At 39.5% G+C, this 12106-nt stretch overlaps 1 protein-coding gene across 4 annotated transcripts in view; it reads left to right on the top strand.

Annotated features, from left to right (window-relative positions):
- Positions 1–12106, top strand: part of AATF (apoptosis antagonizing transcription factor) — a 114072-nt gene that overhangs the window by 462 nt on the left and 101504 nt on the right. For 2 of the 4 annotated variants that reach the window (XM_007481892.3, XM_007481891.3), the window contains exons 1-4: positions 29–248; positions 1111–1302; positions 7951–8346; positions 8809–8946. In XM_007481892.3, coding sequence (XP_007481954.1) covers positions 44–248; positions 1111–1302; positions 7951–8346; positions 8809–8946 — 931 coding nt within the window. In that variant the 5' untranslated portion in view covers positions 29–43. Of the gene's footprint in view, positions 1–28; positions 249–1110; positions 1303–7950; positions 8347–8808; positions 8947–12106 lie in introns of those variants that run through there. The other 2 variants (XM_056816444.1, XM_007481893.3) reach the window with 1 other exon arrangement.

Below are 12106 nucleotides of genomic sequence, written 5' to 3'. Positions count from 1 at the left end.
CTACGTGCCTCAGGGTTTTGTTCCTAGTCCTTGGACATTCCGCATGCCCCTTAACTCCGCTGCCTGGGAGCCTGGCCTGGGCCTTCTACAAGAGTGGGAGTCCTGGGGCTGCGGCCCTAGTGCTGGGTTGGAGTTACAGAAACTTGGTTCGATTTCCGGCCGTGCTGCAGACGGTGACCTTCCGGAGAGCAAACACTGGTTTTTGTCCTTATTTATACCCCCAGCATTTAGCCAATGTCTGGCACATAGTAGGTGCTTAAAACATGTTAGCTGGGGCAGTTGGGTGGCTCAATGGATTGAGAGTCAGACCCAGAGACAGGAGGTCCTGGGTTCAAATGTGGTCTCAGACACTTCCTAGTTGTGTGACTTTGGGCAAATCTCTTAACTCCCTTTGCCTAGCCCTTACCACACTTCTGCCTTAGAACCAATACCCAGTATTGATTCTAAGACTGAAGGCAAGTTTAAAAAAAAAAGGTTAGCTGACCTATCAGACCTTGGGCAACCAGTTAGCCTACAAGCATTTATTAAGTGCCTGCTGTGTTCCAGGCTCTCTTCTAAACTTTGGAGGGTTTAAAAAAATAAAAAGAGGAAAAGCCAAAGCCTGCTCTCAAGGAGAAGATGTTCTAATGAGGGAGGGAGAGCATGGGAATAAGAGCAAAGCCTGGCTCTAGAGTGTATCTGGGTACAGATCCTGCCTCTCTCACTGTCCCTGAGACTTTGAGCAACTCATTTAGGCTTTCTGACCCTCAATTTCCCTCAATATGTAAAGCTAAGTTTGCCTCTGAGGATATTGCAAATTCTAAGTCTGTAAACTTATGATTTATGTTAGAGCATGTACTAGAAGATCTTGGTTTACTGAGTTCCCTTCTCTCTTCTCACTTCTCCCTCCCCCTTTTTAATAGCTATTTGCTTATATATTGGTGAGTACCGAGAAAATAAATTGGGGCTATATATTATGTTGAAATCTGATGTGATGTTTGGCTCTACTTTGGAATAGTCAAGTATTGGGTGGCATCTTGGATTTGGTAGAATAAAAGGGCATAAATGGAAGTGTTAGCACTATTCTGTTGATGGTAGACCTTTTTTATGACCCTTTTTTTCTTCTTTCAGCCACTGCTGCCCGAGTTATTGACAGATTTGATGAGGGTGAAGATGATGATGGTGACCTCCCTCGTGTGGGAAGCATTAGGAAAAGAGCCTCTGCCTCCCTCTTAGATACAGACAAACGATATTCAGGCAAGGCTACATCTCGAAAGGCTTTGAAGGAAGACCTCTGGGAACAGCCTCCATCAGAATCCTCAGGTGAGATAGAGATACATACATCTTAACTCTTTCTTTCCCTATCTCTTATTTATTTGGAAATAAAGCCTTGAATATTGCTAATCAGATGACAAACATATATTGATCACCATATGTAAACCAGTAAGGAAGATATGAGTTCAAATGAGATATATGGTTCCTGCCATCAAGTAAACTGAAGTCTAGCAAAGGAGATGAGATATATATAGGCAAATCATTCTAATACTAAGTGAAAGCGATAATTATATAAGAGAGTTATGATCAAAATACTGAGAGTTCAGAGGAAGGAGAACTCAGTTTGGCCTGAAGAAAGGGCAGTGACGTTTGAACTTGACTTGAACTTTTCCAAGATCAATGAGTAATATTTCATTGAATAGAAGTGGTAGGAAACAATGTGAGCAAGTGCCCAGAGGCAGGAAAATACTATATGTATTTTGAAAATAGTAATTAATTAGACTTAGTTGCATGATAACATGTGGAGGGAAGTATTGTGAGAAGTTTGGAAAGGTGAGTTGTTGCAACCAATGAGAGATATACATTAGGAAATATAACTGTTGTGTGGGATGGTTTGATAGGAGCAGTGAGGCTAGTTAGGAATTAGCTGCAGTGCTATAGGAGAACTCAGTACTGCCCCCCCACTCCTACCCCCTTGTTTTAGGAGACATATTTTAGAGCTGGAAGGAACTGTCCAATCCAGTTCATTTATCTTTTACCTAGAGAAGTTGTAGATTTCAGAGATGAATTATGATGCTGTTTCTCCTTGTTCAGGTTGACCTAAAGTTGAATAAAGATGAGGAAATGCAGATGGGCCATGGGAGAAGCATTATGTTCTAGGTATAAGCATAGTTCTTACCTGGGATGTTGACTCTGTAAATTGTTTCCCAGCTCCACCACTGTTTCATATTAGCTGGCTCAGTCTTATCATTGGTAAAAATTAAGGTAATCCAAGCTTCCCTTCTCCCTGAAAAGGGATTATGAGAATGAGTGAAACAATGTTTTTAAAGCACTGAGTTTAGAGGAAGAGCAAGTCAAATAAAGAGGTTGAAGAAGGTGATCGTTTAGAATGTGTTCAGAAGGCAGGGTAAAACATTAGGCTATCTTATTATGAACTCATACTTCCTGACCAAGAAAGGGACATAATGTTTGAATTTTTCCTTATTTTAGCACTAGGATCACTTGATGACCCTAATTCTTATTCTATAACTGTAAACTGATCTAAGGATCAGTGATAAAGATATACCTGGGGAGGAAATACATGCCTTCCTGATCTAAGTGACAGAGAAATGGGTAGTACTTTAAAAATATATGCCTTGCTAGAGTCACAGAATTTTAGAGCTGAAAGAGATCCTAAAAAATCATCTAGTTTTGTGCTTTTCATTTTCATTTACAAAATGCCTAGAGAGAAACAGACTTGCCTAAGAAACTCCAATTTGATTCCCAGGCCAGTGCTCTCTGTATATCTTTATTCCATTCCCAAAAGGGACTACTTATTTCCTGTGTATTTTTGATTCACATAATGTGCCCCAATGTACTGAGAGTGAACCAAGGACTACCTGAGGCAGTTTGGTAGTCCTGGCTTAGTGCTTATTGAAATATAAATCAATTCTGAATAAGGAACAATAAGGTGACCAGCTTGACTGGATCATAGAGTGAGGCAGTGGATCATGTATCAGGAATCTAAAAAGATAGGTTGGGAGCCAGGGAGTGGAGGGCTTTTAAAGCTAAACAGATGAATTTATGTTTTATCCTAGGGAACCACTGGAGTAGGGAGTGACTGGACAGTGCTTTACCAAAGTCTCTTTGACAGCAGCGGGGAACAGAGGTGTCAAACTCTCCCAAGAAATTGGATTAATTTGTAATTGGGAAATGTTTAACAAAAGCAATAAAAATACTATACAATATAGATAATGTTAATGTGTAGTTTTCTAAGTCACTATGCAGCCTGCAGTGATCCCTTTCTATTTTGTCTGACAACATAGGTGAAGAACAAATCTCATTAGGGAGAGATTTGAGACAGGTAAATCAAGTAAAAAGGAGGCTTTTGCAATAATCTAGATGATGAGAGCCTGAATTAAGGGGGTTATTATTGGGTTGGATGCTAGCAATGTGTCAGAAAGGATGAAATTCAACACTTGTTGGCTAAATGGGGTGATGAGAGAGCAAGGAGATGAGGATACTGCCAAATTTTCCAGTTAGGGAGCCTGAAAGATGTTGTTACCTTCAACAGAAATAGGGAAGTTTTGAAGAAGAATTTAATTTGTGAAAGTGTTTCCTATCCACATGCAGGTCCCAGACCTGTCACTTTATTCCCTGCAGTTTTCTTTTGCTGTCTCATTATAATGTGGAGGTTCTTAAAGTCTATGTCAATATAGCCCAAACTCAGGCAAATCCTGCCACACTAGAAAGATTTGTAACAAAGATCTGATGACAGATTGTCTTTCTGGATCTTAAGGTTATCTTGTAGATGAGTGGGATGGGGTTAATAACTAAATGCTTCAATCAGTCAAGCATTTATTAAGCATGTACTAAGTGCCAGGCACTCTGCTAGGTGCTGGAAATATGAAATACTTAAAGAGGCAAAAGATAGTCCCTGCCCTCAAGGAGTTAACAATCTAATGAGGGAGACATGCAATCAAATCTATACAAAGCAAGCTATCTACTAAATAAATAGGAAATAATTAACAGAAGAAAGGCACTGAAATTAGGAGAGGTTGAGAAAGGCTTCCTATTGAACTTTTGGGATTTTAAGTTGGACTTAAAGGAAGCTATAGAGATCATTAGTTGGAACAGAGGAGGGAGAGGTTCCAGGCATGGGACAACAACTAGAGAAAATGCCTGGAGCCAAGAACTGGAATATTTTTTGTGTGAAACAGCCAGGAGTCCAGTGTTACTGGATTTAAGAGTATGTCTTGAGATGTAGGGGATAAGAATACTGGAAAATAGGAGGAGGCTAGGTTATGAAGGGCTTTGGATGCTAGTCAGAGTATTTTATATTTGCTCCTGGAAGTGATCTGAAGTTTAGTGAATAGTTATAATCAGACCAGAGTTGTAATACAATCATTTTAGTAGTTGAATAGAGGATGGATTGGAATGGGGGGAGAATTGAGGCAGATAGACCAGAAGGAGGTTATGGCAGTAATTAAAGTGTGAGGTGATGAGAGCCTGGGCTAAATTGGTAGTAGTGTCAGAAGAGAGAAGGGAGTAATCTGTAGGGGACAGAGAGAGACAGAAGAAAGGAGGAGAGGGGAGAGAGGAGGAGGGGTATGTGAGAATGAGTTCTATTTTAGCTGCTTGGACATCCAGTTTGAGGTCCCTGAAAAGCAGTTGTAGAGTTAATGGCATTGGTAGGATATTATAAATATAATAAATAAATTGGTAGGGAGAAGAGAAAAGGGCCCAGGGGAAAAATTTATGGTTGTACTGAATATATATTTTAGTTGGTTGCCAGGGATTTTAAATTCTAAACTGAACATTTATTTTGAATGTATACTCTTATGCCAAAAAGAGGACTGCCCCCAATTGGTTTTTGTCAATGCACCCAGCAATCATTGGTTTTGTTCTCTTTCCTCTTATCCTCAAATTATTGTAATTTAAAAGTTGATATATTTATAAGACCCATTGGAGAGACTAGTCTTCCTCAGCTCTCAGGGGGAATGTATAATTGAAAATCTGTTACCCTAAAAAAGAACTACATAGCCTGAGAGCCCACTGATTTCCTGTTATTACGTATTTCCTGTAGACAGAGGATAAAGGAGATGGCCGTTGAGGCTCCTGTTCTCTCTTTGGGCATGATATAGCGATCAGTAGTGATGGTGGTGAGTGGAGATTTTGAAATGACTAACCAGCCATGGGCACGTAGTTTTTATTTTATGTCCTCTTTATTCCTTGATTTCTAATGATCATTTAATAAACCTCCTAAACTATAATATTCTTCTTATTAGAGATTAAATTTTTAATTTTTACAGACTCTGAGGAACACCATAGTTTGATTTCTTTCTTTTAACTTCAACAATTCAAGAAACACATTAAAATTTTTCAGAATAAGGTAAGATTACAACAAATGGATGCTGGGGGAACAAAGCAACTCTTCATCATCCTGTTTCTCCACCTACCTTCAGCTACCTCAGAGTTGTCCAAAAAAGTATGTGCAAAAAGTAAGAAGGTAAAAAAAAGAAAAAGCCACCTTCAGGGAATGATGAGAGGTAGACACAAGAGAGGGGACATGGGGGTCAGGGAGATTTCAAACTTGGTAGTTTAAAGAGTCTACTCCTCCTTAAAGAGAAACAGTGCCTTTTTAAGAGTAGTTTAAGGAAAGTCAGTTTCATTCAGAGGAAGAACTTTTTTTATGTTCTCTTTCATTAAGTCTTTTTTTATACCTAATGCAAAATTTTGACAATTGCCAAGCATCTGAATTCACAGTCTATTTCTGCATGCTCTTTAAGTGAATTTTGACTTCTGAAAAGTGACTGTTTTTCCCAGTGAAGGTGATCCTGATAATTTTGTATGCTCATGACTCCATTATTTTTCTTTACTCTACTACACTTGACACATCGTTGGCACTTTAAAATGTTTGTTGGGGGGCAGCTGGGTAGCTCAGTGGATTGAGAACCAGGCCTAGAGATGGGAGGTCCTAGGTTTAAATCTGGCCTCAGACACTTCCTAGCTGTGTGACCCTGAACAAGTCACTTAACCCCCATTTCCTAGCCCTTACCACTCTACTGCCTTAGAGCCAAGACACAGTGTTGATTACAAGACCGAAGGTAAGGGTTTTAAAAACAAAATGTTTGTTGAATGTTCGGAACCATGAGTGAGTGAGTGAGTGAATGAATGAATGAATGAATGAATGAATGAATGAATGAATGCTTGCCTCTCATCAGGATCATTGCATTAATCTTTAGTCTCTTCCCCACTTCAATCCATCCTGCCAGCCAAGGCAATATCAGTTTTCCTGAAGTCTAGTTCCAATTATGTAACTCTCATTTGGGAGTTTTAATGGTTCTCCATTGCATTCTCTATTAAGTCCATGTTTTCTTAGCTATCTTGGCATTCAGTATTCTTTGTGCTTAACCCTTGCCCATTTTTGCAGGCTGTATAATCTTACTCTTCTACATGCCTTTGTTCCAGCCATACTCTATCTCTCATCATTCCCCGAAATTTACTTTCTCTTTTTTTAATCTTCTTACTTTTTGCTCATACTTTTCCCATTTTAAATGGACAGCTCAATGGTAGCTTATGGTGGGTGGAGGAACAGAATGAAGAAGAAGATGAAGAGTTTCTTTGTTCTCCCAACATCTATCTGTTGTAATGTTCCCTAAAGGGAAGGTTTAACTGAAATGCTATGTTTTCCATGAAAGTCTTCCTGGATATTCCCCCAACTGGATGTTTGTTTGTTTTTTTCCCACTGAGTGCATCTTTGTGTTTTTCTCATGAATGAAACGAATGAATGAATAAAGAATAGATTTAATGCTTAACTACATGCAGAGCACTATGCTAAGTACCAAGGGAACAGATAGAAAAGTCAAAAGGTCCCTGTTCTAAGTGAGCTCCTTTGAATGGAGAAGACAGTGCAAAGGCAAGGTTTTACCTTCACGTCAGAGAGAAAGGTCTTCATGGTCCTTGCAGTGTTATGGCAGAGCAGGACCCTGGGCTGTCTCCATGAAGATCTGAGGGGAGATAGTGTCCAGATTGTGGTTTGACTTGCCCACCACATGCTGCCTCCTGACTCTCCTTCAGGTACCCTGCTGCTTCAGTGAGCTAGGTTTGCTTGTTCATTGGGTAGGTTGTAGTGACTGACAGGTCCCTTCTCCATAGATATTACATTCCCATAGGATGGCTGTGTGGGGTGGGCTTGGCAGCAGGACCCATAGTTTGGAGGTACTGCTGCTTCCCAGACTCCTGTGCCTATCTGTTTTTTGGTGGCAGTTATAAGGAAATGGTGGAAGTGATGAGGAAAGTGAGCCCCTTCTGAGAGATTTTTTCCCCTTGATTATGGCTGTAGGGGCTGGGCTAGAGTCAGGTCAGATGATTTGGGGCCATTGTTATTCCCAGAGCTCTTGAGTTTAGAGGCCTGGAGTATATCAAGAATATGAAGGAAGATGATGGTCAAGGTGCTTATGGTGGTGATGGTTATGATCTGACATGACTGGTACTTTTGCTTCTTGTATCTCCTATAGGGTTCTTTCCTGCGAAATGTTTTTAGATATTACTAGGTTGTACGTTCTTCAAGAGCAAGGATTATATTTTGTTCATCTTTGAATCTCCTACAGTGCCTTGTATTTAGTGGATACACAAAAAAAAAAACTCATGGAATGAATGTATCACTATGCCCAGAGTCCTCAATTAAGGGGAATTGTACTCATACCTGTAAGTCAGATGTAATAATTACCTACCCTTGCTCTGACAGAGGGAGGAAGAAAAACCATTTTTAAGATAGAATGACCCGGTTGGAGTCTAGGCTCTAATGACAGTTTGCATCTTGGATTTAAGTTTTCTATCTGTACCTATTCCTTAGAAGATGAAAGAAAGGGAAAAGATTATTGGTTTCAAGCCATGACTTTGAGAAACTTTTGAGAAAGTTTGTGAGATAGGTAGTGGTTGATATTTTTCTTCATGTAATATCCATTTTGTCTTCCTTTCCTTTCTCATTATTAGACAGAGAAGTATCTGATGAAGAGAGCACAGAGGTAGTGGAATCTGATGAGGAACAAAGGAGCTCTGTTGAGAAGCTGGAATCCAGTGATGATGGGGGGAGCAGTTTGGAAGACAAAGGCCAGAAAAAGGGAAGGGAGACCCACTCTTCAGGCTTTACTTTCCAGAGCATCAGTGACTTTGAAAAATTCACTGAGGGAATGGATGACATTGGCAGTGATGAGGAGGAAGAAGAAGAAGAAAATAGCATGGAAGAAGAAACTGATGAGGAAGGAGATGGCGAGGAAATCGAGGAGGCTATGCCCGAAGACAAAGATGATGATGGGACATTGAGGACCTTCTCAGGAGGCAAAGTGTCAGAAGAAGTGGAGAAAGGGAGAGCCGTGAAGAACCAAATAGGTTGGTACCTCGATTTTGCTGGTTGCCAATTTCTCTAAGTTTCTGCATTTGATCTACTTTCTTTTGTTTGTTCTCTCCCTCCTGTGCCCTTCCAATTACTCGGTGACATGCCCCACTTATCTAGAGGCCTAGGGCCCCATTCCTTTATGTTGAGTCAGTCATCTCCATATTGAGCAGCGCAGTTGGCTCTGCCCTAATACCTGAGGCAACTGGATTTCAGCTTCAGACTTAAAGAAAATCTTTTTCTTTTCCTCTTGAGTTTTGGGAATCACAGATGAATGAGTTGTCACTCCTATGTAATGAACATTTGTTTCTAAAACACTATTTGTCTCCTAGTTTGGGTAACCACTAACTTGGCAAATAGCTGTGATGGGACTGTGTAGGCTCAGGACCTGGGATTATTACTCTTCTAGGAAAGGACATTATAACTAAGTAATGGCTTTCTGTTTTCCTGATTCTCAGCACTGTGGGACCAACTCTTGGAAGGAAGGATCAAACTGCAGAAAGCTCTTCTGACAACCAACCAGCTTCCCCAACCTGATGTTTTTCCAAGTTTCAAGGACAAGGGAGGGTCAGAGTTTGCCAGTGCCTTGAAAAATAGTAAGACTCTTTTGTACTAAAATACTTATGGAATGAAAATATCATTTGTACCCAGAAAAAAGGGGAAGAGTATCAGGGGTTTAGTAAAATAAGGTTAACTCACTAGCTGGCTAGTTTCATTTAGTAAGTGTGCTTACTTTGGTTTAAGGATCAAAGCATATCAGAAGATGACATTTCTCAGATTTTACATTTTCTAGGTATATAGTTTAGAGGGAAAGCATAAAATCAGAGGGAAGGTTTCCAGTACTGAAAAAATTGATGAGTGTGCATTTGGTTTTTAGTATAGATTGGCTAAGGTAGGTAGTAGTATATGGGTTGTGAATATTGGTTGGGTGGATTGGATCCTATAATCCAACCATAATGTCCATTGTTTTTATTTCAGTCAATGAAGAAGCATTTTTTGAAAGCACTTGCTATATGCTGGGCACTGTACTAATTGGGATACAAAGACAAAAGCAAAGTGGTCCTTGCACTCAGGAACTCATATTCTAATGATGGAAACAAGTCTCCTTAGCAGTTATCTAGTCCAACTTCTTTTGATAAGAGAAGAAACCAGTGTGGGGGTGAGAGATGTGAAGGGATTTGACTGAGTTCACCCAAGCAATAAGCAGCAGCAGAGCCAGGAGAATTCAAATTCAGGTCCCAAATTTAGTGCTCTTTCTGCAGCCCCACACTGCCTGATTACCTACAGAGTAGATATACAGGGTGACCTTGGAGGGGATATGGAAGTGGAAGAGAACCTTTTCGGTGTTCAAATGCCCGGAGAGCAAATTCAAGCTATTTGTGAGCCCCTGCACTACTGGTAAGAGTTATGAGAGGAAGTGCTTGCTTTGGGTGGCTTGACAGAGGGGTGGAGGCATGCAAAAAATGTCAAAAGAGGGGAAACAGAGCAGTTCCCTGAGTACTGGCCTCATCTTCCTTAACACTGGGATATACTATGAATAGCTGAATGAACCAGGCAAGGCTGCCTGGTCCTTGGTGTTTGAATTGAGTCTTAAAGTCAGGAATTATAAGAGTTGGAGATAAGAAGGGAGGGAGAACATATAAGGCCTCTGGGCGGGGGATAGGGGTGGGGGGAGATAGCCAATTCAGAAGCACCTAGAAATTTCTTTCACGCACAACTGTCTCTGTGTACTCTCATCTATACACCATAGATGAAAACGCACAAAGACAATCGTCATCCTTGGTTACCAAGAGACTACTACTCTACTAGAGATGGAGTGTCTTGTAGGGCAGAATGGCTGTGCTATAGTGTCTGGAGAAGAGGGAAATTTTGTTAGAATCCTGGAATCTTAAAGCCAAAAAAGGACCTGAAGAGGTCATCTAACCGGATCAGTTACCTTACAATTGAGTCACTAAGGCAAATAAATGTTTCCTATTTGTTATTGTAAGATTTCCAGGCTTTGGGATTATAAAATCCTGGGCTCCCAGAAGAAAGGATTCAGAGATTATATGATTATCTCAGCAAGTATAAATTTCTTACTTGCCATCTTAGTTAGGGTCTAGGGCTCCCCAAAGAAAGGTTTATCTTTCTCTAGAGAACAATGGTTAAAGGACAGCCCCAGTCACTATGCTTTCCAACTTTATAAAGAATTACATTATTTCATTTCACTTTTCAAATAAACAGCTTCCCCTCCTATCCTTTTTTTTTTTTAACTTCCTCCTGTCTTTAAGCCAAGACAATAAACATCTAAGTTGGGGCTTGAGACCCTACAGGATGGGCTTTATTTCAGGGAAGCCTGTGCAGGAACTTATATGTAGAACTAGGTTTTGTTCCTCTTTCATATTCTGGAAGCAGTAGTAGACTAGCATAGGATAATAATTTAAGGCATTGAATCAAAAGCTTTTACAACATCATTTCTAAAGAATTTGAGGGAGGGAGATTCTGTGAACCTCTATCTTAGAAAATACTTAGTTTAATCAGGAATTACTTCCTATAGTCTAATCTTTATTTTGAATCTCTTACTGTAATTGACTGTGAAAATAGAAAACAGTTGGTTGGTATCATCCTTTCAGTAACTCCTCAGATAGCAAGAAGACAGTTATTACTTTACTCTCACTTTTCCTGCTAACCATTTTAATAGCAGTTTTCAAATGTTTTGAGGTTTGAGAGCCTTTCTGGAATTTTTCATCCTCTCTTGTACCTTGACTCTTGGTGTGTTTTTGGAGGAGGGTCTGGAAAGGCATATAGTTGAAATATTAAATGAAACTTTCCTCCAAAATGCCAGAGATGTCTTGTGGCCCTGGGTAACAGTGGGAAAACACTACTGTAGATTAAATAACTCTCTCCTTTAATGTTTTCTAACATGTCCTAATTTCCATATTTTTGTTCATTTCTGATTTCCTTGGATCCACAATAATTTTTTCATAGCTGTTTTAAAATGAATGTTTATATAATTACTTGACCACTGTCTTCTATAATGAGTAAATTATATTTCAGCTGCTAGATTGCATTCTCATCATAGCTCTTTTAATAATACTATTAACTCACTTAACTTGTGGTTCACTGCTATCCTCAGGTTATTTCCTGTTGCAGCCTCCAGTTGGACTAGATGGCTTCTAAGGTCTCTTAGCTATGATCCTATAATCTTATGACTTAATTTTAAAGTCTCAAAACATTAAAGTTGGAAGAGACTCTAGGAATCATTTGTTTTAGCCCCTTCATTTTGGATTGGAAACCTAGAGCTAGAGAGATATAGTGACTTGCCAGTTAACTGTCATGCTGTCATGGTGGAGGGGGGTGAAAAGATGCAGATAGCTTGACTTTCTGGATGGTTGAGGGTTCATCTTTTAAATACTCAATTATTTAAACATTTATAATAAAAATATTTCATATTGTGTTTATCATATATTTTACTGTCTTACTAAGAATATTTAATAGTCGGATTTCCTTATTGGCTTCATTTAATTATTTCTTTTACTTATTTTGTGTCCTGACACCTGAAGTGTGACATTTTACTTAATTATGGTACCCGTATATTGGGACACATCATCTTGTAAACTTTAAGATACTGTTTCTTGACCATTAAAGTAGTGAGGGTGTGCTTTGTAACTACAGGTGCAAATTATTTTATGCTTGGTTTTCTTAGTAGTGCTGTCTTATCATAATCTTTCCTGGGTTCATTGTCTTCACTTCTGGATGCTGGATAATTGAAGTTTT

Source organism: Monodelphis domestica, chromosome 2 (assembly GCF_027887165.1).
Source record: "Monodelphis domestica isolate mMonDom1 chromosome 2, mMonDom1.pri, whole genome shotgun sequence".
In the NCBI taxonomy this organism is placed as follows: Eukaryota; Metazoa; Chordata; class Mammalia; order Didelphimorphia; family Didelphidae; genus Monodelphis; species Monodelphis domestica.
The sequence above is the reverse complement of the archived record's forward strand: the minus strand, read 5'-3'. Positions and strand labels throughout refer to the sequence as shown.